Source organism: Morchella sextelata, assembly GCF_020137385.1.
Source record: "Morchella sextelata strain SCLS chromosome Unknown scls_3, whole genome shotgun sequence".
NCBI lineage: Eukaryota > Fungi > Ascomycota > Pezizomycetes > Pezizales > Morchellaceae > Morchella > Morchella sextelata.
In genome coordinates this window covers 3,238,020-3,265,484 of record NW_025408618.1, presented here as the reverse complement: position 1 = coordinate 3,265,484, position 27,465 = coordinate 3,238,020, and the positions used below count along the sequence as shown (strand labels likewise).

The following is a 27,465-nucleotide window of genomic DNA, read 5'->3' as shown; positions in this document are numbered from 1 at the left end:
CGTGCCGCGCGAGGGTGTAGTCATCAGCTAAGGCTATTTACTAAAGAGATTCGTAATCAGTCAGTTTCCGAAATTCCTGTCTCATATTATTCCTTTTAGTGAGTATTGTAAACTTAGTGTAGTAATATATCGTGAATCGAGATTCTGGAGGGATTTTGCTTGTAGTTATTTCTCCAGGGATGATAAGGTAATATCCCATATAAGTGAGTGACGTATAGGAAATTAAGATGTGTCCGAATGGCGTATATCCGAGCTGGCCGTCCCAGTACCGGGGTTCGTTAAGGGGCTATGAAGGGTTCACCGTTGCCAAGAACCTCGGCTGTTAAAGTAGATATATGACAGTTGATGAGGGCCGTAGCTAAACTCCTTGTCACAGCTGAGAGAAATATCGCGAGATAAAGTAGCGATTGAAAGGCCCTGAATTAATGATTCATGGACACGCCAGATGCGGGAGTGTATATATCGTGTAGCTAGAACGCCCACAAAAGATCGGTTATCGACAAATCCCGAAAAGTGTGGGTACACCGAAGCCCAATCTTTGTTCCTCTCTTTCTGTTTCTGTATGTTTCTGTTTAGGTGGTCACAATTACTGTGTATTAAAAGTACCATACACTTGGCATGTTACTCCGCAACTGAAACTTGGCTCAGTATGGCATCCCAGTCTCTTGGTAAATGGTTGTACGTAATATCGTGATCCTGTTTCCTTTTTTCACCCTCACTTCTAGATACCGGGGTAAGTAAAACCCGACGATTGTCAAGGCAATCCAGCTTTCGGCTTTGAAGAGATTTCTCCTGGTCATGTACGGATATCTAATCTCCCGGATCATGGATAGTCACTCGGACTAAAATAATTTGATATTCGATACCATTACTACTTTTTTTGCCATGTGAGAAACGGCGTGTTGGTATCAGCGTGTGTATTGTTGTTGCCTGTTGATGGAAGAAATTATCTTCTTTCCAATGTTCCAGATGAATATGTGGCAACAACATAGGATGGAAATACCAAAAGGCCGGTCCATGGAGGCTACGAGATTTTTAATCTCGGAAGCACGGTATTTCAAATATCAAGGTTGGAATTAACGGGCCGATCAATGTACCATAAAACGGAAGCCACTCCGTTGGAGTCTCGACTCGCTTGTCGGAGTTTGCGTACAAAACGTGCAGCAAGACAAGTGCACTGTGCACACAAGGCTGTCCCCGCAAGAGAGCAAATTCTCCAGGAGTTAGCACGCAATTTGTAATTCCACGAGAACAAGGTGAACCCATGCTGCTCCCGACCTGACATGACGTAGTTTTTCCCGGGTCGTGCCGACAAGCTTGTCTTGTCGCTGACGTCGTTGGTTGGAGGAAGCAGGTTTGTTCGTCAACAATTCCTGATTGTTCTCAATGATGATCTCAAGGTTTTGCATGCTCCATTAGGACATAAATGGCCATGGATGAAGGTATGTCTACTCCTATTGAGTAGAGGATGGAGCAGCTGACACTTTTTTTTGGATAGAGACATTCCGTTGGAGCTTTGGATATTTCGCTCAAAACACGCGCTTTGAGCGGTTTTGGAGAAGAAGCACGTGTTAGTTCTGATAGAGTTGATGGTGCTTCTGTTCCATGTTGCATTGTGAAAGTTTCACGATACAGGGTGGCTCAGGGCTGCTGGTGGTGATGTTGATACATACATGCAATGTATGTAGGTCATCTCATCGGACACGCGCCAGTTCGGTGAAGTGTGCACCTTCCCGATTCCATCCTGACTGTCAAGTTCCCGTGGAATAGAGTCAAGCCGTTGGAGAACACCAATTCGGGCCGATAGATATACACCATTTAGATCGGATTTACAGTACACTTGGCACCCTGCGAGTCAGCGAAGGGTCGCAGATTGATATTTGACATAGTAGAGTAGTGTGGTACCTATGTATGTCCTTGCAGTGACTCTGTGAGAAGATTGGTCGAGTTTTGGTCCGCATCGTCTTCCATCCTAAATGTGGTCTTACGATGGAACACATACCGGCCTGATGCTGTATTAGGGTGTGTGTGTAGAACTGGGTAGAGGACCCCAGCAGCACCTCAGTTAACTCCGAGTTGTCCAAGTGTCAAATGCATCTTCTGGGGGGAACAAAATCAGCCATGGAGGATTTCAGATTGCGAGGTCAATCTGTAACTTCACCATATTCTGCCCCATGTGCTAGTTTCGAGATCTATCTGGTCACAGTGGCCCCACGGTTGAATATCTACTCCTCTACTACTCTATGTAGGCATGATATGAGTAGAGCAGTAGCCGCAGCATACCTACGTGTGTCGATGTCGACATGTCTTGCATGCGCCACCCGGCTGCCCGAATTTGCTCCCCAAGCTCCCGTCTCGATGGAGGCTGAAGATAAAAGAAAATAATATGATACCCGCCTTGCCTGCTCAATCGCCAGCGAGCACAAGGCCATGTGTGTAGGACATGACAGAGTGGTACTACTCTACTCAGGCATGTAGTAGTAGTTACAGTGAAGCCATCACGATTCAACCCCTTACATACATGTACAATTTGTAGCACCCACCTCACACACCACACACACACACACACACACACACCGTGCAGTTGGAACTTATCTACATACATTTGGAGGCGCAACGAGAGTATTACAACGTGAGAGCATATTCGCGGTACAACGATGACAAGGCGTATGTATGTAGGCTTAAGAATAATATTCCGAACTCCCACGAAACCCGTGGGACGGGCTGCCGGGGCGTTCGAAAATGTTATATTTTTTCCGTGGAAGGCATTGTTTTGACATCCAAACCTCAATCCCCCAAGCGGGGAAGTAACTCCGTGACAGCGACAGCCAGATAGTGATAATAGTAAAATAGATGCTGGTTGCTTGAGGAGGGGGGGCATCCAAAGGACCCTTCTAGATTTCAAATTCACAACCGCCCAGCAATTGGAAGATCGCTGCAAGTCGTTGGCGCCAGCAGAGAGACAGACACAAAAAGCGATGAAGGGGGGAGGGGGGCGATATCACTACCCATGGGGCACATACATAGTCAACAAGCAAACAAGTAACTGGCAGGCAGGCAGGGCAAGGTAAGGTAAGGAGGGGGGAGGAGGGGGAGGGAGGGCGAAGGGAGGGAAGGGAAGGGAAGGGCAGGGAAGGGAGGGGTATGCTGGTAGGTTGTAGGGAAATGTGAAGGCGAAAAGGTTCGGGTCTCAAGATGAAAAGCTAGCCAGATCCCTGCCTGCATCCCGTCGATTCGACCGCCTCCTTCGCAATGCAACGCTTCTTCAGGGTCCTCACGCGTGGCAGCCAGAATATATTTTCTCTTCGCTTCGCGGGATAGTTTACCTTTCACCTGGGAAGCGAAAAGGTTGGTGTGGTCTGTGGTCAGTTCAATAAAGTACTTAAGTCATTCGTTACTTGGGTCTTTTTTGGAATTTTGGAATTTTATTTCTTTTGGGGATTATTTTTTCTTTTTTAATTTCTTGAATTCGAATTCTACTACATACATACACATACATACACCTTCTCGGATTTCCCACTCGCTCTCGATCTACCTACTTATCTCTCCCTCTTACTGCGTTGCCTATATTGATAATTACAGGGCTTGTGGCGGCGGAGGAGCTCAGACAGGGCTTCAATCTCGATTTTTGATTTTTTACCCTTTCCCACTATCCTACAGCATTCTTCTTCCTCGGGAATAGCATACGTACATTACATACATACTATACAATAGGCCTGGAACGTTGCAGCAACTATCGTATTTTTTGTTTTTGCCCTCGCGCACCCCCTCCCCCTCCAGCGCTACAGCAGTGATGTCTAGCCAAGGTGGTGGGAACTCCAGCACCATACTCTGTCAACCACAGTTGAACCATCGCCGCGGAGACACTCTAGACTCAGGCCTCAACGGCATGATTAAGGACTTTAATAGCGATAATACTACTGCTACAAGACGGGACGATTCTCTCGCGGCTGCTTCACTACCCATCACACATTCACTGAGGCCCCAAACCTCCTCTCCTCCCCAGGATCTTACACACGATCTTACACACGATATATCGCTTTTAGAGAAAACCAGCTGGGATTTGAAAGCGTTGGCATTGTGCGCAGCTCAGAAGCTGAGCAAGGAGAAATGCATCGGGATATGCGAGCTAGGTACTTCGACATTTCTTTGAGCTTTCCCTACCCCATATTCCCCACCTCGTATTTATTTTCCCTTGCATGCTGGGTAGTACATAACCCCCCCCCCCCCCCCCCTTTTTCCTTCGTTTGCAGGCAGGTACATACATGACAGCGGGAGCAACAGTGCGGGAAGCGGTAAACGGGAGGGAAGGAGGATCCAAGGAACCCACAGCTACCCACATATCATCCTGCTTTATTTGCCAACAACCATTTGTGCCGATTACTTGCCTATCATATTCATGTAACCCGAATCATTTCCCATTACTATAGATACCACATCTTACTAGAGCTACCACGGTTTTTATGAATACCATATTCAATTGCATGAGTGACTTGCTTACCTCCCGCACACGATACAGGCCGTGGATCCCACAATTCACTGTACAGGCTCAAATTCTCCGATTCGACAGAATGTGCCGCCTCCATATCCAACTCGCCCGAGAAGTTCTTCAGCCCGCAGATCAAGCAGTCTGAGATCGCCACCATGCAATATCTCTATTCGTCGCCGCTCTATAACATCCCAATCCCAGAGGTTTATGACTGGGACCTGTCATTCACCAATCCCGTAGGCGCCCCATACATCCTGCGTGAGATATCTCCGGGAAAGAACATGGCCGAGGACGGCAGGTTTTACCGACTCAGCACCCGTGATAAGATGAAGGTGATTAAAGAGCTAGCTCTGGTCCAGGCTGAGTTATCGAAGCCCTCAGAATTTACAAAAATTGGAAGTATATATAGCCAGAAAGACAACACAGGCTTCTATGTCGGTGAGATTGTCTCGGCAACCTGCATGGGAGGAGACAAGAATGGGACAACATGTCCCTCTAAAGGCCCATATTCCAGCATGCCGGATTTGTGGCAAGCACGTCTGGAACGTGAAACACTCCTGGCGATCCAGAACTGGTCTTCGCTCTCATCCGACTCTGCAATCAACTCAGAGTCCCCGCCATCTCTGGCAAATCCCCAGCATTTCGGGGAGATCCTGCAGCTGCTGAGCGGACTGGCCGGATTATTTACCCCGCCAAAGGAGTTGGCAACGCTGTGTATTCATCATTCCGATCTGGCGATCCGGAATGTCCTTTTTGATGATAAGACTCTCAAAATCACAGGAGTCATAGATTGGGAATTCGCCTGTGTCGTGCCGTTGGTAATCACGGGAAGGTTTCCAAACGACCTGGGATGGGAAGGGAACGAATTTGCACGGTCGTTGGGGAGGCTTGGCGATAATGGAGAAGTGTGGAATCACCACTACTACGATTGGACAAGTCTTGAGGGCGTTAGCCCTCCCCCGCCTTCTGAGAATGGGGCACTATCATTGTTATATGCCAGTGGATATGGACAAGAGGACTATCTAACCAACCATTATACAACCAACATGAATGGATACTGTGAAGAAGCAGGGATCATATCGGCACTCGACCCCCCACCACATACGCCATCACCACCATCCCCCCCTTTACCGCCTCCGCCAACGTCGAGGACGAGTCAGAAGGATTTGAACATCCGTGCGTCACGTCTAGTGGAACTTTTCTACCTTAGGAAGTACTACGCATCATGCGTTGCTTCCCGTGATTTCAAGTTCACCAGCCTGTTTATCGACTCAGTTGCCTACATCAAATTCAACGAGCTGGTTATGGGAGGATATGAGAAATGGTTTACGGGGGTGGAGTGGATCCGGGAAGTATTCTGGAGGCTGAAGACATTGGAGGATTCAGAGATTGAGAATATGCGGCGTGGGATAATGGTGATCAAGGTTCCGGAGAACTTCAAAGCTAAAAGTGACCGAGGGGTTGTGGATTTGGGCGATTGGGAGAAAAAACTGCAGGAGAAAACATTGCTCGAGAAAACATTGCCATGAATTAGGCGAATTTCTCTTGGATATGCTTCCTTTTGGGGTGATGGGCGTACCGTATCTAGATGGTTTATGGTTGGCTCGGGATCTATGGGACATCATTTGCGGATACAATTGGAGATGGCTGGACTAATAAATGAATTTGGTTGGTGGAATCTTACGATGGGCATCGATCGGCTCGGAAGGCGTTATTGGGGGTATTGAATTTTTATGTGCTTTTTGATCCTCCTTGTTTTCCAATTATATTTTGCTGGTGAATTAGTGGCGGGAGATTGGAGGAATATTCGTTTTTTGATATCAACTATTCTAGAGCAACTATTCTAGAGAGAATCTGTGTGTTGTTTAAGTTTTTTTGTGCATTTCTCTGGCGTGTCAATTTCGTTTTCTTTTTGCTTTATTGCGTTTTAGTCTGTGAAAGTTCTCTAAGAGTTGGTTGAGAGCTTTAAATTAGTTTGTTCGAGCATATAATGGGGAGTGGGGGAATTTCTTTTTTACCTATTGCTGTTATTCCTGTTGGTTCTATTTACAGCATATGATATCAAGATAAACCTAGATTTATAAGAACCAATCTTCAAGCTTCTGCCAGGTCTCGGTGATGCCGTTAGCCTTATCGATAAGGAAGATCACCACCACCAGTGCTTTGGTTATTGGCTGGTTCTGACTTCAGGCAGGGTCCGTTGCTCATCGCAGGATGCACAAAGTATTGGAACAGGAACACGGACCTCATAACTTCTGTACATATACCCAAAGGGTACTTTCATCCTGGGCATGAAAAACAAGAATCCGAATTAAAAAAGCATACATATTTCTAAGGAACTTATATTGCCATGGCGGACAGATATGTGTATCTCGATTTCCCCTCTCGTTACTTCAATATGCCACTTCCACCACCGATCACAGGTAGATAAATGCACATGTTCACAAGTCCTGCTTTAGCGGGTATGACACGTACATACATACATACATACGTTGACAACACTTTCTCACAGTAGCTACATCGATTCGGGCCCCGCTGGAATTGTGATCCACCAATATGACCCGGGCCAGAGATATGAGGAGGGACGAAACAGCATTTCTCTTGCTTCTGCATGACAAACCTGGTAGAGTATGTGTCTGATATCTGATCGGCCTGGCGAGGAGGCAGATACCCGAATATGCATATGTGGGCGACTTTTTCTGCAAAGAAAATCTATCCGATCATCGCGAATAAAAGCGGTGCTTATTTATCGTGTATTATATATTGATCTCGACTACTTGTAAAGCCATAAACAAACATTAAACATCTCGTTGCTAAACGACTGGGTCCGCAGAAAGCTTGTCCTTCTCTTCCTGCAGCCCTGGGCTTGGTGTTCTATCTGGCATGCGGGCAGGCCCACGTGTTTTAAGTCCGAGGAACGATCGGACGATGGAAAGGATGACTTTCGAAAGCAGTAAGCAAAATTCATGAGGGGAATCAATTGGGGTTATATGAGCACTTCCATTGTATGCCCCTCTATTCAGATGACGGTGCTTTAAAAGCTATGGACAAGTTGCAGGTCAGCCTTGCCTGTAGATAGGGCGCCTAGCCATTGGTGGGGTATCGGCGGGAAAAATCGACAATTGTTTCTCGGGAATTAACGTTATCATTATAAACAGTGCATTTTTATCGAACGCTGTTACCTAGATGTTCTGGTGCGGGGAACCAGGGCTCTATCTGGCTGGTAGGATCTGGGCACCATACATGGCCCGTGACGTGGCATTATTTTGAATAATAGAAACACAACCTTAGATACCTCAATTGATTTTCCCTATTGAAGATACCAGCAGCTAGGAAACTGATAAAGACTTCAAAGATAAAAAAAAAAAACCTAGTGAAACTTGCAGATATGCATCAATGCGCTGTGTGCCTACGAACATTCTCCGGATCCCCCGCGGTTGATTCTCACATGGAGAAATTCAAACTACCGGTATGACAGCAATGATATCAACACCAGCCCCCAGGTATTGTGTTCCTATGGTAATCTCATGCGCCGGTGCAGTATATTCACTCTAAGGGCAGCTTCTTGTTTTCATCGCAATTCTTCTAGTATTTGTTTGGAGAAACAATTGCTAATTGTTTCCAGCCCTTGTGATTCAATGAGTAATATTCGAAGCTTGCAGGGGAAATGGTTTCATAAAGCACCATGTCTGCGCAAATCTGCTCGTCTGAGACAAACACGTTGAAGATCCATGAAGAGAGTTACCGAAGTCAACTTCTAGAAGTCATTGTTGCTCGTAATGTGAATTCTACAGATAGTATGCATATGCAGCTTATTTGCCATATAAGTTTAATTCGCAAGCGTTTGTAGAAAACAACAACTTTGACTCGAGTTCGGCGATAAAGTGTGTAATAGTGCACATATGTAGAGTAAGTCGTTTCAGAAATTGTATATTTCAGGCTATATTTTGACAATTCGCTTCGAAGACCAGTGATGGCAGTGGTGCGTTTATCTATTCTTATCTCGGTCAAATCGAGATGTATCGTATATATAGTTCGAGTCATGGAAGAAATAACATGTCGGATCGAAAGAATCTCTCCCTCAGCTCATATCGGTGACGTCCATTGTGCACTCTCTGTACTCTTCTTTTAGGATCAAAGATAGCCATTCGTCAACGGAAGGCTCCGGGAAGTTGTTATTAGGCTACTACGGAACGCTCTTTTCTTTTGACCCCGGGAGGCCGCATGCTGCATTTGGCACTAGTCGAATTAGCAACTCCGTGCGAGTGACAGAATGTGATTAGAATTACTTTTGGCCTGCACCGGTGGACAATACCGAGAGTTTTATGGCTGACCCCGGCATGATAGTAAGACATTTGCGCGGGAATCCCGGGAAATCAAGCTAGAGGTCTGCGCAATGCAATATATGTAGTTTCGGTTTTCTCCGGATGAGAAAGCGTCGGGAAAGGCTTGGCCGATACCGTTGAGTTCATAGGTCTTTTGACAGTATAGGTCTGGCCCAAATTGAAAGTAATATGTGACTAGCCAGGTATATTGAGAAATTCGGTAGAATCTTCCGCGCCTGTGAGCGAACACGAGTGATGGTCTATGATTGTACTACACATATGCGGTTAATATACCAGCTTCGATACTTTGATCACATACTAGTATATAATTCGCTGGAGTAAGAGCTCTTCCAATAGGGGGACTTTCGTGTCTCGTGGATGTAACTTACAGACTCAGATGTATCATACATGAGAGTAAGTCCCTTCACGAATGGAATCCAGCCAAAGAGCCCTTCGAGATGATAAATATTCCTTATTGGCTTTCATAAGCAACGTCCTCTATTTATCCCCAGAACAGAAGAAATATAGCTGTTTGGGCCCCTGATTAGCTGAAATATATATCTCTTACCTAACAGAAGCTTTCAACTCGGTCTATTTAGGGATAGTGATCGGTACACATCGCTTCGTGCATTATTTATGTCGTTGGCGAGCTTGGCTTGGCTGACTCCGTGTGCTGTATGAACACTAGGAACATCCTTTAACGTCTTGAAAACTCTGATATTCGAGGTAGGTTAATGCTCAGTTAATTATGGAGGTATCCGGGAAGTCTGGATCCCAAATACGATGGAACGCCATCTCATAGTGCCGTATATATAGGTATCCAATCCCACAGGAAAGTATATTGTTCGGCGGTTGAGTGCGCCCGGATCCTCTCGATGTCCACCTCATACCGGAGGTGGAATAAAGACGAAGTGACTGGTCTGTGATGAGGGAGAGAATGTGGAGTAGGAGGATGAAATATAGCTACATGGGTATACTGCGTACGTACACGTAAATCATCATCGAGCACCTCCTCCAAGCCGAGAATCAGGAATATTCATAGGAAAAGAAGAAATTTGGAGATGCATGAACTCACGTGTGTACGTTTGCGTGTATACGTGCGCGTGTGCGCGTATGTGTGTGTGTGCGTACATGTAGTTGTGATTTAGGAGACAACCAATTGTGACCTCTAGTAGCTTTGTGCCCATCTGCTACTTGCTGCTCAATGTAGGAGCTAAGATCAAGATTAACCCTTAGCTTAGTCACATCTTCTTTTATGCTACATAGCACCGTCTCAAGACCGTAACGCCTACTCCCATCTACTGCAATGAAGTTACTGAACGAAGAAGGGATGAGGTCTGGATGGGTTTGGCATATGTGGTACTACAGAAGATAGGAGCTCTCGGGTTGAGTCAGTAGAATTTTAAGGGGGTACAAGGTCGGTTCTAAATTATCATTGCATCACCACCGTATACTGACGTAGTAAGGAAGACCTTACAGTTGGTATATGTCTCTTTTTCGTGATGTGTGTACTAGAGGCCTCTCGTGTGTCCCCACCCGAGTGAGACTTGGGCTTAGGTGCATGTACTTGATGAAATTATAGATACATGTGTCGCTTCTCATGCAGACTTTTCACCTCCTTGCGATATCTGTCCCTGTCCCGTTTAATTTACTGTATGGCCCAACTCTTCAGCACTGACGATTCAGGGGATCTTCGCATTTGCTGGCCCTTTTCCTCTGTCGGGTCGGAATCAATACATCTTGGGAACGTCACTGAAAGAGATTCGACGATGGTAGAGCACATCAGTTCAATGGCAGGCAAGACTACATATGCTTGAAAGTTGGCTTTAGCCACAAAGTCTCCAGGTCACAATTTATCACTCGGTTCAGTTACAGCATCCAATGTTCTTGGCACCTTTCCCAAACACGCAAATATCCCTCTAACCTAGATGTTTCACCCTTATTTTCACGCATATTATATCAGCGTAATAAAAGACATTCCCAAACACCAAAAATCTATCCTACGTCATGGATTAGGACCAATGTCGCGGGTGCCGATCCACACATGTAGATCATGTAGTGGAACACGCTGCAGAAATAGGGGGCATTGTATCATATAGGTATCACGAATGATGTGAGATTGGGTGTGCATGGTTAGGGGCGGTGGTTGGTCGGAGAGATTACTGATTATGATATTTTGTCGTTTGGGGGTTTTTCTGGTTGTGTTACACGATACCGTCGCATTGGTAAGTTTGAGCCTACTACCCACCACCGTTATATCAAAGACATATATGGTGAAAATAAAGATTTAGGCAAAAAGGATATCAAGCTGCTCGTGAACGATATTGTATAAAACCGACCTAATTAATTCTAAAGAACAAATATATTACCAGACCCCTCTGCCAGAGACAGATAACATCTAGAAAGGCAAGTGGTGAACTATTTTATTTGTCCCATGAATCGCCCCAGTCGGCATCGTCATCATTTCCCCACGGATCCTCTACCTTCTTAACTTCTGTCCTTTTCGCTGCAGCCCCACCTACGATTGGTTTCATGGCGCCTCCCGTTTTAACGGGTTGTCTGGCAGCCACAATACTCCCCTTTCCGCTCGACATCGCGGAACCGAGACCTATCCGTGGAGCAGCAGTTGTAGACTTCTTGGCAAGACCTTTAGGAAGAGGCGCCTTGGACTTGTTCAACATTGCAGATATATCCGGCTCAGCGTCATCGAAGTCCCAAGCGGACTTTTTAGTAGTCAAGGGAGCCTGTGGTTTCGGCTTATTCGGTTCTGGTGCATCAAAGAAATTATCTTCATCCAGATCTCCCCAGGCCTCGGGGTCGTTATCTTCATTATCGGCATCATCCAGAAAGGACGAGGCCGGCCGGGGTGAAGTGAGAGTCGTGCGGTTGAATGATGATGCAGATACCGTCTTTGACTGTATTGGTGCGTTCGGTCGAGAGGGCGACATGGTCGGGACTGATGCTGACCTTGTATAATCACCACCCATACTTGCAACAGCTGGCGACTGTGCCCTCTGGATCTCGCCGCTGGCTGTGCCCAGTTTGTTTGTAAAGCTACCTATCGCCCAACCAGTCCATGACGAATTGTCGGTCTGTACAGTCCCCATGCGTGGGGTAGCTACTTCAGAGGCGGCGGTTGGAGAGGGAATAACCGTTTCAGGGTAATTTGATGTTAAGGTTTTGATTCTTTGAAGGTACGCTTCAAGAGTTTTGGCGGCCTGGACTCTAACGACTCTGAAAGACCACATATATTAGTTTGTTTAAGCTGAAAGACACTGCACCTGGACTTCTTACTTTTCCTTGTCAACAAGGGATGGTGATATCGCAGGAACCATCCTTGTAGCGCAATCAGTCTCATCAAAAAGGTCTACCGTAGCAGATAAAGCCATTAATGCCGCGTTACGTGCATGCACAAAATTATCCCTAAGAGCCCGCGTAAAGGCCGCCGCTAACACTTTACTTCTCGTCTACGCAAAAATTCGATAAGTATAAGACTATTAAAAATGAGGTTACAATAGCACTTTACATTTGGTCCAAGGTATTTGGCAATCTTGCCAAGGCAGATTGTAGTATTAGTTCTGATTCCGGGTTGTTCGTCATTTTGTGTCTTTGCAAGATACTTTAACAGATCTCCGTTGATACTACGGTCCGAAAGCTTCACGTATTCTGTCAGAACCGGGACTGGAATAGAACTTTGGTTGCGTACCTTTGGGACCACTGTAAGAACTGCTTTAACAGACTGCTCCCTGACAATTGGAGCAACATCTGAGAAGCCAGTCAACATTTCTGGGAATATCTTGTCATTGACAATCTTGTTTGAGAGATGTTCAATCATTTTCGGGAGATTGTCCAGCAAGAATACTCTCGTTGCCCTGTCTGGTACCGCGAATAGCCTAACAATACAAGGAGTGATGGTAGACTCCCATTCTTCGTCTGATAACTTATCTCCTATATTTAAAACGACTGAGAATACCTTTGGTCCGCCTATCCAACCAGATTGATTAGTACTTTATAATCACTTAAAGGGATTTCGGGCTTGTTCCCACCTCCACCGAACTCTACACTTTTCAATAGTTCAGGCAAAATCTTCATTTTGAAGAAAGCTTCTGGAAACTGATCTCCAGTATCTCCCAGTTTATCTAAGAACTCCTCTCTTTCGGCTGGTGTTTTTACACCCATATTCTCTACAAATTCGGACACGTGAATCAAGGGGGTGTCGAAGAAACCTCTACTTCTTTTCCCTTGCTCCAGGAAATGGGCTATTGAAAGCCTTGTCTTCGGGTTTTGCTGGATCAAACGTTTATATGGCGTAACCATATTTTGGGGTATCTTTTTGGCGGACATCAATTGCTCGCTATTGGTAAATGCGCCGGCATTAAAGACCTCGTAGATCAAGGTTCCAAAGTTCCATGAATCCGCAGCATTGACGGCCTGACTGTGAGATACATGAGCATCAAAAAATATCCGATTCACTTTTGTACGTTGGCTTACCTCTTTAGAGCATCCCAGCCGCCCTTCAAGACCTCCGGGGAAGCATATCTTCCTGAGTCTGGTAGCAAGCTGCCAAATTTCTAAAACAACATCAACTTTCTATTCAAACAGTTATTTTAAAGTTTGTACCTACGTAGATAACCGGGTCATCATCCTTCATTGAGCTAAGAACCTCAAATCCCCCTAGCTTCCACTCCCCGCTCTCAGTCGTAAATATTGAAGACACTCGAACATTCCCATGAATAGATGCGGCATCCTCATTGATAAATTTCAAAGTAATCTAACACCTCCCGTTTTTCATAGAATCAGCCTTTCCGAGCTCTCCAAAAGCAAATATTACAAGTGTAGATGCGAACCCACAGCAGTACTATAAAGCCCCCATTTGATCGTTTCCGTATTTAATGAATCTCTTTTGACATGCCAGCTCAACGGCGTGACCCTCTCCGTAGCGATATAGATATAGGTATCCGTCTCGACTGTATCGATAATCCTGACGACTCCCGGATGTCGCAAGGTCCTCAGCTTCCTCACCGCGTTCTTCGCCAGTGGTAATCTGCTCCTCGTAGAATCGTTCACCTCGAACGAAAAGATACTACAGTTCGACCCGTCTTCCTGAAAATCCTTAGCAACAAAGGAGCCAGTACAAGCTTGATCGCCGAGGAGGTTACCCTTTTTGTTCCGTTGAACAGCGACCATATGGAATTATCGACATCCACCCTGTCGCCAAAGGCGTAGGGAAATGGCGGGCCCTTCGAGATCGCGGAGCCGATTGCAGACTTAAGAAACTCCATGGTTTCTGCTCTGGGGGCCGTATGTGCGTGGAGGTTAAAGCTGTTGGAGCTTCGTTGGGTTGGCAGAAGGGAACAACGTTAACTAAACAACTAAACCTTAGATAGCCAAGTGGCTTATAAAGTCCATTCCGGGTCAATGACGAACCTGGTTCAATGACGAATACGCTCAGAAAAACCGCACAGAAAGCATGTTTTCAATAGTGGAATTAAGAAAAAATCAAGAAGTATAAAAAGAAGTAGAACCACGAAGAAAACGAAAATCACTAATGAGACAGAACGATCTTGGCATGTTTGATCATTCGCCATTGACCCTGAAAATACTGTATGCATCTGGTGCAACGATCGAAGAGCTGCATGAGGGAGGTCACGTGACGCTTATCAGTTGTTCACCCCGCTTCACTACATATCACTCTGCATTTGCAAACCGAGTGAGAATTCTAAAATAAGGAATCTCGGGACTCCCTATCTAGGGACAAGCAGCCCAGATGATAGAGTGAGAGTAAGACGAAACGTCTGGATAAATTCTTGAAACGCCTCAGCACTTGTCATTTAAAGACGATAGCCAAAAAAACACACATGCACGGGTTGAGTATATACATCGAGCGATTTAAAGATACCCAGGCTGATCAATCGTGAATAAGAGATAGGAGCCAAGACAAAAAAACACAAATTTCAGTTCTGTCTTCTCTCATACGTACTCATCACCAACACCAATGAATGAACTACACCACAGCTCAAATTCCAAAAGAGATCTACACAGCATTCATTTTCACATAAGTACTTTTGAAGTCGTGAACAACGTATCTCATCCTCGTCATCACACACAAAAATCATGCTAAGCTGCATCACATCATTGACAAAAAAGGTTAAGCACCCTGCTTTCCTGCAAAAATACACAGACTACATCACAATATAGAAAGCTTTTTTTTTTTGCAAGAAAGGCAATACAGGGGCTTTTTGATAGACCACCAGGAGTGTAATATTTGAAGAGAGGGGGAGGGGGGTGTAAAGAAGGCGGGGCGGGATGGGGGGTGTGAGGTGGGGGAAGACTAAAAAGAAATAATACACATCGGTTTTTCTAACGTGAGTAATAAATATATAGCAGTATAGAAGAAGAAAATATGACAACCCAGGTTAAACAATAGGTAACAGATGAAATGTGAAAGAAAAAAGAACAATACCCCAAAGCTAACCCAGGAAGCGAAAATAGAAATAAGAAGAAACCCCTTTTCTAGACTTGCCATCTCTACCTTTTCTCTTGAGAGCCAAACACATCACTTGGCTTTCTAGCATTCCCAGACTTCATCTTCGCAAGGCCGGTTTCCAGAACGCCGCTGGGATTTTTCCGCATCCCGTTCTTGGAGTTTGGCATGACGAATCGAACTTGTTTCGACATGTTTGCTGCCGCGGCAGGAGAGATCGGTGTCATCAACGGAGTAGGCATCTGTTGAGTGTGAGGCCTAACTGGAGTCACCATATCTCTCCCAATATCGTCGGTCGCGATCGAAAGTGCGGGACTGATTGGAGCTACAACTGCTGTATGACTAACAGGATGCGGGCTTTGTGGGCTAGATGAACGACCCATATTTTCCGCCGAGACAGGAGTGCGCATTCCAAAACTGGCAGCGTGGATAGTGGTATGGTCTCCAACACTAGTAGAACTGGCCGCGCTCTCAACTTCCATTTCAACGTCTTCGTGAGCGTCCGCATCACTCTTGTATCCATCCTCGTCGTCGCTGGAGGATGCATCGTAATCGTAGCTTCCATCCATTCCAGTAAAGTTCAATAGGGATCTTTTCTCCTCAATTAGAGATTGCATCATAGAAGATGCTTGCTTCGGATGACCGAGCTTTGTATCAATTGCCTGAGGCTGTGTTTGAGTTGTTTTGGGTTCTGGTGGCGATGGTAGTTGTGTAGTAAATGGAGTGGGAGAGTCTCTCGACACACTCCGACCCGAAGTCACAGTTAAACTTTCGGGTACAGTTGCAACCATCGCGGCATGTGTCTCAGTTCCCAAGAAACGTCTCACTTCTCTGTGTTCTTCCTTCCCCGGAGGACCATCCGTCATAACAGTATCTCCGTCAGTGTCCCTGCGCGATAATACTGATGTCTCAGATTGGTCTGATTCATCGTCATCCTCTTCTGAATATGTGTGATCATCCCAGTTGATCCTCTCTCCCTTGACCTCCTTCACCATCGTCGCCAGATCAACCTCAATTTTCTTCCTTTTTAACAGCCCCTCCAGGTGTGGTGTCTTGAATGTTGGCGCATCTATAGGCGGTGTGGGTGGTCTCCGGAACCCTTCCGCCGATCTTGAAGTAGTCATAACTGCCCTTGTCCCACGATTCCCATTCTTTCGCTGCGCTGCAGTTGTCTTGTTTTTTGGCGTTTGTACAATCTTCGGAGGTGGTATAGAAGGAATGGGGACGCCGGAAGGACCTGAAAGACTTCCCCGAGGTGTGGAGCTGTAGGATGATTGCGGCGAAACGGTCTGTTGTGTCTGGCGGGTATTCCTTGATGGTGGATCTACTGGATTTCTGGGATACAATGCAAAACCCTCCTCCGTCTCTTCTACTAGTTGTCCGCAAGCCTGCGCCGCAGCCTCGTGAGACGCATATTCCCTCTGGTGTGCGATACGACAATGGTTAATGAAACCCTGGGCAGAGCTGAAATCACTTCGTTTACAATCAAGGCATTCGAGTCTTCATTTCCTCGCGTCAGTTCCGTAACTAATATTCGCAAAACAGCAATAGATCGGCAATCCCAAAATAGGAAAATGTCGGTCTCGAAGAAAGAAGGAGAAGAGAGAAAAAAAAGGAAACATACCTGACAGTAGTGCCATCGTTCTTTCGGAAGATACACTGCTGCATACCCGCACCACCTCTCTGCTGCACCTTCATCACACTTTGTCTCTGAGGCCGCCCGCTTACCGTGTATGTCTGGGTCTGCTCAACGGTCTTTTGACTCCTGGTACCTTTACCTGCGGGCAAAACTACTTGCGGAGGGCCCTCGGGTCCATATCCGTCAAACGTAGGATCCGGCAGCAGCCACTGCTGATAATGTCTCGTGTAGGGGCCATTGACCACACTCCAATGCGGCGGTGAGTAATCCGGGGGACCATTCTCCAGCTGTTTCGCGTCGGGGATGTAGGGCTCGAGTGATATCTCAGGGGACTGGTAGGGCTTTACAGTACAGCGCCGGAGCTGCTCGATACAAATTTGCGTTTTGGCGATTTCTTGCTCGATGAGGCCCAATTCTCGATGCTTCAGGAGGATTTCGATGTCGAACTGTTGCGAGATTGTTTCGCGAAGATTTTGGAGACTTTTGGGGTCTTTTTATTTTATTTTTCCAATTTGATGTGGTGTTAGCCAACATTCAAAAGTGATCTTTTCATCTTTTTTTCTCTCGTTCTCTCTCTCTGGGCAGCAGCAAAATATACGCAAATAAATAAAAATAGCAAAGCCGCAAAGTGGTATAAAAATAGTAATATTTGTTTTTTTTTGGAATATAAAAAATGTAATATATTTTATTTCCGATATTAAAACGATGTTGCTTGTGTAGCTGCAGTAATAGTAGTAAGGAAAAAGAAAGCGAAAAAAAGAAAAAATAAGTAGTTTTGTACCTAGGTATCTTTGCGCCGTAGTCTGCGCCGTCCTTCCAGTCGCATTCGCGCCATTCGCCGTTGCTGAACCACCCACAGAAGGGGGGAGAGGGGCATTAGGGTGATGTTGAGGTGCCACCCGCTCTCCGCCCATTCTCCAATCCCCTCCTATAAATCGCGGCGTCTCCTCAGCGACGGAGGTGGTGGTAGTATTTCCAGTGGACCCCGGATATGCCAACTTCACCTTCTTATTGACTGGCGGCCTCTCCTCGGCTGCGTCGCGGGCTGGACCAGCGACGGCGCCGGCCTTCGATATCCTTCTCCGGACTTCCGTCGGTGTGGGATCTCTAGCCGCAGCAGCAGGAGTGGCCGCCATGAGCTTTGAGATACCGAGTCGTTTGGAGGGGGAGAACGCGGGGGGGCGTAACCCGAAGGTTGTAGTTATGGCGGGGGGAGGGTTGTTACGCCTGCTAGAGAGAAGTGTTTTTGTTGGGATGCTGGTTTGTTAGGCGGGGGAGGGGGCGGGCTTTAATCGATGACGGTATTATTGCGAAGGTGTGTTATTTATGCTGACGTCGTCGCTATTGAGTTGGGCGGCGGCGGCGGCGGTGGTTGCGGATGGTTGTGGTTGTGGTTGCGGTTGCTTTCCCTTTCCAAGCTTTCGAACGGGACGGGGGGAACTGACGTTGATGGTTGACGTGTGCGAGTGAGTGAGAGAGCGCGCGACTTCTGAACCCTTTTTCCCCCTTTGTGGCAAGAGATCGATCTTGAGAGAGAAGGAGGGGGGGCTGTTCCCTGGGTTTCTTCCTTTAATACTGTATGTAATGTTAAATATTTATTTTTTTTTATTTTTTTTTCCACCAAGCAGGCTTCGGAGCAGCTGTTATATTATTGATGGCACAGACAGTAAGCAAGCAGGAAGGCAGGTAGGTAGGCAGGTAGGTAGGCAGGCAAAAGTTGCGTCTTCTATCGAGGTATGGTGGGGGTGGGATAAATATAACTGGGTGCAGCACAAATAGTAGGGGCAGATAGAGATATGTAGGGTAGGGTAGGGAAGGTACGACAAGCGCAGGGAAAACGACTCGAGGGAGACACAGTGAGAGATGAAGGATGAGAGAAGGGGTGAGAGAGGGAGAGAAAGAGAGAGAGAAGGGGAAAAATAAATGCGGGAGAAAGCAAGCAAGAGTTGTTTGAGAGGCGAGAATCGAACTGTTGGATGCTGAGGATCAAAGCGTCAGGTAAAGTGGTGAGCGGCAGGGTAGTTATGAGTAGTAGTAGGCAGTAATAGGTAGATCTGGCGCTATCTACTCTAACTACTCTCTTCACTTGCCTCCCACCGTCCTCCCTGTTCAGTGAATCTTATTTCTTACTCTACTTTACTCCCTCTGGATGCCTGCGGGAGGCTGAGGTAGGGTGGTGATGGCTAGCTACAAGCTATTGAATGTGTGTGGTTGCTATCTATGACTTTGATATCCCGGAATTTATCGATCGAGAGCAGGCTATTGAGAAACTACCTAGGGTATGAGTACCTACCTACCTAGAACTGGAAGTGAGGAAGTGGCAGTGGTATGTTGGGAATCAGTACCTACCTGCTCTACCTACATACTACATACATTAGGTCTACATATGTGCATTCAAGGCGCGCAGAGGTTAAAGCAAGGGAGTTCAATACGTCGACTACCACCTTGCAGGAATAAGGGTTCGAGCGGCGAGTAGATTCGCAGATAGAACATCAACCAGAAGAAGATCTGGAGAATCCCAACAAGGGAAGGGACAGGTTCCGTTTGGCCCTGAAGGTACTCTACTGGCGGCCACGGCTGTTGGTTGGCGCCCGCTACTCTGGGAAACACACACACAGCACACTACATACCCTAATTACAAAACCTCGCTGGGGAGCAGCAGGCAGAAACAGATGGATAGCAAGAGAAGAATTAAATTATTCAGCGATTGGATGTTTCCCCTCTCCGCCCAACACCCCTACATGTGCGACGTCCTGAAGAGAGAGAGGTAATATCAAATCCGTCGAGGATAAGAAAGAGAGTTGTTGCTGGTAATGATGGTGAGAGAGGGTGCTCAGGGAATAATAGTAATAGGTTGCTACAACAGCACCGGAATAATCACTGGCCCCAGCTGCTGCTGCTGCTTGCTTGCTTGATACTTGATAGAGTATTGGTATTGCATCTGCTTCTTGATGATCTTGCAGTTTCTGCTTTTCCCTCCCCCTCTTCTCCTCTTCCTTTGCTGCGTCCGCCTGCCTTCTTGCGTTGCTTGTGCTTGATACTCTACCCTCTACTAGTACGGAAGGCCGACGTCGACGTGTCAACGCCCGCTTCTCGACCTCGACCCGATCGCGAGAATAAGGGGACGAACAACCACCCAACAATGGAGGGGTGTCAGAAAACGCGGGGAAGATTTCACAGGCGAAGGGGAGGAAAAACTTATCATGTAGCTACATGGAGGGGGGGTAGGAATTAAATAAAACAAGAGAGAGGGAGTCGGAAATCTGCTCATTGATGCATGCAAGATACCCTATTATTCGTCCCCGTTCGTCGTTTCCTTTCAACCTGCAGCAACCGCTCGGGAACAGGAGCACGCACGAGTCTGTAGCTAGGAGACCCAGACCCTCCTCCCTACAATCCCTACAACTTAATACTTTCACAACGCTCCCTCCTTCCTCACACTTCATACTTCTCCCCCCTCCACCACCATGGAAAGTATTGTAGCCGGTAGCAAGAACGGAACATACATGTAGTAACTAACGCAGCCGATGCACCGTGCACGCACGAACAAAGAGAATGCGTGCCTAGAATGCGTGCATTTTGCTCGCATAGAAACCCGAGCAAGCAAGCAGGTATCTGCCTGTTCGTCCAGTCTCTCCATCCATTCAATTCACTATCCGGCCTATCTACGAGTAAAGTAGAGGTAGGTACATGTACTTTTACATGTGTACGTAGAGTACCGGCTGGAGTACCACAGGGAACTCCCAGTAAGCACAGTGCAGCAGCACATCGATAGCGGCGGCAGTGGTACCTACATGTAGTTACCCGGCCTCCCTTCCTCACCCTCTCATCGTCCCTTCCGAAATAAGTGACGCGAAACCCTCACTGGCCCTCCCCAAAAGGCCCGAGCGCTGAACACTGCACACTCGCTCACTCGCTCACTCGCTCTCACACGACACCTCCAGAAACGGTCAAGCGAGAAACACTCCGTTCTTCTTCGTTAAGTGGGCTGCTAGCTCCTTGGCGAAGATCTATCTATCGGTTTCGTCCTTAGCCCTGATAGGTAATAAACTTGGCCGCGACCCGGCGATCCAAACCGTGCAGAGCCTCATTCATCTTGATTCATCCAAACCGCTTTTTTTTTTCCCTCTGTAGAGTGAAGAAAGGGAAAACATCAACCCCTTCCCTTCCTTTCCTAATCATTACCCTATCCCATTTTATACAGCATGGATAAACCCACCGCTATCCCCCCCGCTCCCGTCCGTGAGGCGCAGAATGTCAACATTGTGTCAACCTCCGCCATTGTAAGAAAAGTGGATCAATGTCTCTCCAAGCTCTATCCCGAGCAGCGTGAGGATCCCAATCCCAACCCCAATTACCCTGAACCTGCATCCACGCCTGCAACCGTAACTGCCTCCAGCACTACTACAGCTACTACAGCTACTGCTATCACCTCCGATTTCCCCGCCGTCTCAATCACTTCAAAAGCCGCCACCGCCTCCAAGGCAATCACGGTAGCTGAGATCGTCAAGCGCTGCATCGGCGAAAAAGGCGGACAATGGTACCAGTACACGGCCCTGTCAAGTGTGACGAACGATCTACCTGGATCGCAGAAGCAGGAGAAGCAGCCACAGAAAAAGAAAAGGAAGACGGGCGACGAGGATAAGGCGGGGGAGGATGAGGAGGACCCATACGCTCTTCTCGTGGAGAAGACACCGCCAAAGAAGAGAAAGGTGCCTTTGTTGACCATCTACATCTCCAGGTCGCCGATACCGGAGCTTCAAAAGCTTCACGGGTTAGTTTCTCACTTGTTCTCCCGCAGCTTCTTTCTTGGTTGTTCCGTTCGGTAAAGATATCTAAGACCTCTTTGCTCCAGCGAACAATCAGGGCCTTAGGCAAAAAACACCCGTTCCTTAGACAGGCGAAAAAAAGAAACACCAGGTAAGCTAAAATGCGACACGAAAGCTTGTGGCTACATCCGGAAGGATCCACAATTATAATTACACCTGGTGAGGGGTCTGACCGAGATAGATTTTGGTGGTTTTGTTAGATTAAAGATCGTAGGCCTTTCCTATTAATATCCAACTTAGGCCAAAGACCTATCGGATCTTTCATACTCCGGTCCGGGAGGATACATGGAGTCAGGATCAGATCAATGGCAGCATACAGCCCGGAACGGGACTTTTATGTTAGTAAAACTGGATAGTAGTTATCTCCGACTTGCCTGTCCGCAACGCAACGCAAGACTCTCGATTCGATCAAAGATAATATTGTGTATGAAAGCAAATGTGTGTCTTCAACAATAGCAAAAGTAGCCCCATGTACCTACATGTATCTAACACATGTACCGCTTACATGTAGTGACCTCCAGCGGAGATCTAAAAATTGAACGATGAATAAAAGAGAAAGCAACATCTAGTCCAGAGTAAAATAGAAGAAAGAAAGAAACTTCAGTGCCCATTTTCACCAGTGAAAGCCCAAACATCAGCCTTTAAGTGTACCAAATTTCACCACCAATTCAAATCATCATCGATGGTAAATCCATCTGCAACTCATCCATATCATCATCCTCTAGTTTTTCATAACCCCGAGAAGACTTTCGTTTTCTAGTCTCTTTACCTACTCCACCCTTCCCAATTCTTCCGCTCGATTTTTTCTTCAAGGGGACTCTTTCCCGGTTACTTTTGTCGTTTTTTTTCCCGGCCCCCTCAACTGTTCCTTTGACTGGCACATATCTGCTTGTTCTTGAGCCACCGACATGAATGATATCTTTGCCGTGTTGTTGCCGCTGATTGAACTCCTTTGGGGGGCCATCGCCAAGTGTTTTGCTAGTATGTGCGGTATCCAAAGCCTTTACGTTTTTCTTTTTATAACTCCCAATGCCCCTCCGCACATGACCTTCCTCGTTCCCTGTAACGCTCTTCCTAAAGGTTTCTATGTCGTTCAGAGCTTGACAATCATATGGAGCTTGATAAAATTCGTCCTCAGATGATGCAGCCCGCAGGATCAGGCGCTGGTTTTCCGTAGGCATTGCATTCCTCTTCACTTTCTCTTTATAGTGTATATTTTTGCCGAGCAATTCGTCTTCGTCACATTTTGTGGTTTCGTTGCCCTCATCAGATGATCTTTCATTCAATGATCCATCCATATACATATCCTTACAAGAGTCGGCATCGGAGTAAAATGGGTTTTTGTTAGATCTTGAATTGCACTGTTCCTTATTTGGGGTCGATTTAAACAATGGACTTGATGAAGGCATTCCATTATCTGATAGGTCATATACGCTTCCCTGCGGACTGGTATTGACAGAATTCTGGAAAGAATTGGGATCCTCATTTCCTGTAGCGTGTTTGGAACTGTGATCTTTCTGTTTCTTAGTGTATTGAATTTTCGCCGATCCTAACATCAATAAATCCTGGATATTCTCCGATCTCCAAAAGTTCTTTTGGCGGCTAGAATTAGTCGTTCTGTGGAGACCCAGGTCTCCAGAATCCTTGTTTTGGCAATCTTCTGGACGAGAAAGGGGTTCCTGTGAATATTCATGTAGACTAACGCTACCCTTATTTTTGCTGAAAATGTCATTAGCATAACCTCCTCGAAAGTCTATATTCTCCTTCTGCGTCACTTGCAGATGATTGTTCATGGCCCCATAAGAACCCTTAATAGCTCCATTTTTGATAATGTCCTTCAGCTTAGGACGTTCCTCCTTTTGATCTCTACATTTAGCGTTCGATGGTGCAACTCCCATAATCTTTCCAGCCGCCTTCCTTGTTCCACTAAAAATGTCCCTTGCTCTCTCACGGACCCATGTCACAGATGTAGTACTAGCATTATCATCCATATCACTAGCTGGAGTTCCTAGTATTGTGGGCCCCTCGCTGTATATTCCATCTGATTCGGTTTCTTGTGAAATATATCCTCTTATCTTGGTTGGAGATTGAGCTTCTGGGAAATCTCGTTGCTCGTATACTGGTTTTAAATATCTGTGTTTTTGGGGGCGTAATGGTGTTTTTGCGTCAGATATAACCCTTGGAGTATTGTTGAATTTCTGTTTCTTCGTTCGATGATTCTTTATGTTTTGGCGAAGAAGAGATGTGGTGGAAGCTTCAGATGTTTCTCTAATTTGTGCAGCTGATCTTATCAGAATAGGGTGGTTTGTCGATTTCTCTCTTAAAGCTGTAGCTTTTAGAGCTCTTTTATCACTGTGATGGGAAGTTGCAATGGGATCTGGGAATTTTGATTTGGTTGAAGGCAAAGATAGAGGGTCTGCAAATGGGTCATCAAGATCGTCCGTTAGGTTTATATCAGATATCGAGCTAGAAATTTGTTGTCCAACGATAGGAGGGGAAGACGTTATGGCTGCAGTATGTAATCAGTTATCGGAGTTATCAAAGACATTGATCCCTCATCAGACCAAACGGGCATAAGAGATAACTTTTGGAGATGAGTAATCCTTACCTGGCCAGCTTTTTTTCTCGGTGTCATCTCTATCAACGGCATCTTGAAAAACTTTGAATGAAGCCGTCTTGGAGCGAGAAGTCTTTCCATATGTCTTTACTGCCTTACGACGCGTTGGGAGAACAGGAGAACGTAACATGGTGTGTGTGAGTAGACAATGAAAGATGAAACAAAGAGGTTAAAAATCGGAGATGGAGCTTAATGATTTTTGATGATTGAGCATGTCGAGGATGTCGGAGGGTGTGTCGAGTGTTAAGACTTGGGAGCACACGAATGATGACACATAAGGACAGTCTAGCTGTGCTCACGAACTTGCTACTTCTGCTGGTGTATCATCTCAGAAGGGGGCTGCTACCTACACATTTTCACCCACCCACACAGATAAGAAACCAACCACACAGAAGCGTGGTATCATAACCGCTCACTCGTTTAGCTGACTCACAAATTAAACCTAACCTCAGTGAGATAAGGATATATGATATGGGCCAAGCGTACATGTAGTTCTAGAAACTCCATTTTAGCTCAGGTTCGGAAACCCGCACTGACCTTTACGAAAAAAAAAAACTACCACATCTCGCTTGGTTCTAGACAGAGCTCAACCTCAAATGAGTACACTTGCTGCTTGCATCATAGGATGGCGGGAAAGACATCTAGTTATTAATCTCACTACCCTTCACCAATATTGATTCGTACGGAAAGATAAAAGAAAAAGGTAATAGCATGCTTGAACGCAATCCAAGTTCCTTCCTGGATGAAAAATAAAAACAAAGCCCGCAACGATTCCCTTCCCAAAACACTGAATTAGGAGCTGAAGAAAAAGACAAACGAAAAGTGATGAATAAGCACAAGCGTAACACCGTCCAACATACATATACCAACAACGCAATGAAAGGGAATATATAAATAGACGGTATCATCCGAGGAATATCTACAGCACCCATGTTAGAATGTATAAATACTGAGTGATTGTGATACTAACAGCCAATATAATAACGGTCAATATAATAGCCAAGATCAATAGCAAGCAGCAAGCTCTATTTCTGGCGCCTTTTTGGTACCTTGCCGCAGTAGTCAATTCCCGATCACTGTTACACGAGCGAGATACGTTAGTATTTCAATCACCTTTTGCGGTCACATAATCCTGATGGAGGAATACTCACGCCGCCTTTGTGCTAGTCGCCGCATTACTGACGTTCTGCTCAATGTTGTCAATCATGACCCCTTGTTCTGTGACCATAGTTCCCAGATCCCTGAAGATCTCATTCAGTTCTGTGATACCCTGCTCGATGCCTCGAATTTCTTGCTCTCGCTCCTGAATCAACCCCTCTTGGAAGTCAACCTCGCTCTGTTCGGCGAGCGCCATTTGCTGCTGAACAAGTGGCACCTGAACCTGCTGCTGGCCCGGCCCTGACTTTGGAGAATAGGATAGATCATCTATGGGCATTCCATCATCATTGATATGGCCCTGTGCCTGTCGTGCTGCAGTCACGTATTGTCTGGTCTTCTCAGCAGACAGCCTTTGAATTCCCTGGAAGTCTGTAAGGGCAGATGTCATCCCACGGGAAAGCTTTTCTTGGGTATATCGTTGTGATGGCTATATCACCACGCTTATATCAGCACAATGTCCTTCCGAAAGCAAACCGACATGGCGCCCATCGTAGAGATATAATCGTATAACTTACAGAACAGTCCTCCCAGTTCTGTACTCTCTTCACCCCCTCCCCAACCGCTTTAAAGCCCTCCCTTGTCTCATCGAGAAGCTTCTTAACTCTCTCCCTAAGGTTCTCGCTATCTCTTTTCGTACCAACCAAACTCAGCTCGCGGTTCAACGTCGAGATATTACTCGTAAGTTTAAACAACTTCGAGGAAAGCTGGGTCGTGAGGCGGTCAAACTCTGGGGAGTCGGAGTACCCCGTTGACCGAGATGTCGTAGGCTGGGCCTCGAGAGAGGGGAGACGGTCAAACGACATATTTTCTTTCCTTCTTTGTTCCTAAACAGTTCTGGATCTTCTTCTTCGAGCGACTGTATATATGCAAGTGATCGGTGCGTGGGGGAGGGAGTTGTTGTTGTGGTGTTTGTAAATCGAAAAGGGTACCGGAGCTGTTGTCTCTTGATTTCCGGATAGGTTGCGATGACGAACGACATCTGTTGCTTGGCATGTCACGTGAAGTGCGGCGGCAGACACCGGTAGGTGGATCGTAAAAACGGCAACATCCCTGTCACGGTTTTGCGGCATGATGCATCACTCGTTCTTCAAAAAATGCTTTACAGTAGTAGGTTAGAGTGCCTTGGGGGCTCAGTTTTCCGGTAACCTGATTGGTGTAGATTCTCCCATCGGCCAATCAGATAATCAGGATTTTGAACTGGAGTCTTTTCGCAAAGGTTCAAGTCAGTATGTATCTCTAATTGTAGGGTCAATTTATGTATGTGCTCCTGGAGATCATATTAGACCCGATAATTCTGGATATTTCTTGATGCATTGGCCCGGGTAGAGAGTATTACCCTATAGAAATGCAATATCTGTGGGTAGAGTACCTGATATCGATCGATACTTGAAAAAGCAATGAAAGGGGGTTGGGAACAGTATCGTGGAATTTGTCAAACTCGACGGATTTAAACTGGTCATTCAAGCCTTCGCGGCAGTGTTTAAGGCGGAGCAACAGAGGTTGCTTCTTCAACTCGAGTGAACCGGGCTAGCTGGAGGCTTCCAGTCATCTGACGATGATCATCTTGGGAGGTTTCTCTTGGGGTGCATCCTAAAGAAGCTACCCACTTACCTAAAGGGGAAACATGGGGTTGATCATCAGCCTGTTTTTGGCCTTTGATCAACGATCCTTGACCCTTTTCTGAATATCATAATTTTGTTAACGGTTTTTTCTATTTATTTTTGAGATTCAATGCTAAGAGCCGGATTAGGTGTCTCCGTTTACATACAAAGCTTTAACTGCGCGCGCAATTTAACCTTGCGCGGTCGTTATGAAATTCCTTGGCCGATGATGCGAGTTTAGTTGCAAGTGCGGCAAGCAGGGTTCATGAAAGTGTGGGGAAGGGGAATTGAGAATTGTGGGGTGGTTGTGTCGCATTAGCCAA

General features: G+C 46.3%; 6 protein-coding genes across 6 annotated transcripts; 2 read left to right on the top strand and 4 right to left on the bottom strand.

The window, feature by feature from the left end:
* Positions 1-3,793: 3,793 nt before the first annotated feature.
* H6S33_009673 (uncharacterized protein) lies at positions 3,794-6,018 on the top strand (the record flags this gene model as incomplete). The annotated part of the gene is made up of 2 exons (XM_044841094.1): positions 3,794-4,133; positions 4,520-6,018. 2 exons carry the CDS (start codon positions 3,794-3,796, stop codon positions 6,016-6,018), a joined length of 1,839 nt encoding a protein of 612 aa, XP_044698488.1.
* A 5,219-nt stretch (positions 6,019-11,237) lies between these two features.
* On the bottom strand, positions 11,238-14,096 carry H6S33_009672 (uncharacterized protein; the record flags this gene model as incomplete). The annotated part of the gene is made up of 9 exons (XM_044841093.1): positions 11,238-12,048; positions 12,109-12,281; positions 12,341-12,469; positions 12,521-12,798; positions 12,861-13,249; positions 13,306-13,385; positions 13,439-13,585; positions 13,666-13,917; positions 13,974-14,096. 9 exons carry the CDS (start codon positions 14,094-14,096, stop codon positions 11,238-11,240), a joined length of 2,382 nt encoding a protein of 793 aa, XP_044698487.1.
* Positions 14,097-15,342: 1,246 nt separating this feature from the next.
* Positions 15,343-18,073, bottom strand: H6S33_009671 (uncharacterized protein; the record flags this gene model as incomplete). Its single annotated transcript, XM_044841092.1, has 3 exons — positions 15,343-16,798; positions 16,923-17,427; positions 17,719-18,073. The coding sequence occupies 3 exons, from the start codon at positions 18,071-18,073 to the stop codon at positions 15,343-15,345; spliced, it is 2,316 nt and encodes a 771-aa protein (XP_044698486.1).
* A 3,069-nt stretch (positions 18,074-21,142) lies between these two features.
* H6S33_009670 (uncharacterized protein) lies at positions 21,143-21,811 on the top strand (the record flags this gene model as incomplete). Its single annotated transcript, XM_044841091.1, has 2 exons — positions 21,143-21,711; positions 21,778-21,811. 2 exons carry the CDS (start codon positions 21,143-21,145, stop codon positions 21,809-21,811), a joined length of 603 nt encoding a protein of 200 aa, XP_044698485.1.
* Positions 21,812-22,434: 623 nt separating this feature from the next.
* H6S33_009669 (uncharacterized protein) lies at positions 22,435-24,513 on the bottom strand (the record flags this gene model as incomplete). Its single annotated transcript, XM_044841090.1, has 3 exons — positions 22,435-23,485; positions 23,546-24,275; positions 24,375-24,513. 3 exons carry the CDS (start codon positions 24,511-24,513, stop codon positions 22,435-22,437), a joined length of 1,920 nt encoding a protein of 639 aa, XP_044698484.1.
* A 1,017-nt stretch (positions 24,514-25,530) lies between these two features.
* Positions 25,531-26,344, bottom strand: H6S33_009668 (uncharacterized protein; the record flags this gene model as incomplete). Its single annotated transcript, XM_044841089.1, has 2 exons — positions 25,531-25,968; positions 26,057-26,344. 2 exons carry the CDS (start codon positions 26,342-26,344, stop codon positions 25,531-25,533), a joined length of 726 nt encoding a protein of 241 aa, XP_044698483.1.
* Positions 26,345-27,465: the final 1,121 nt, after the last annotated feature.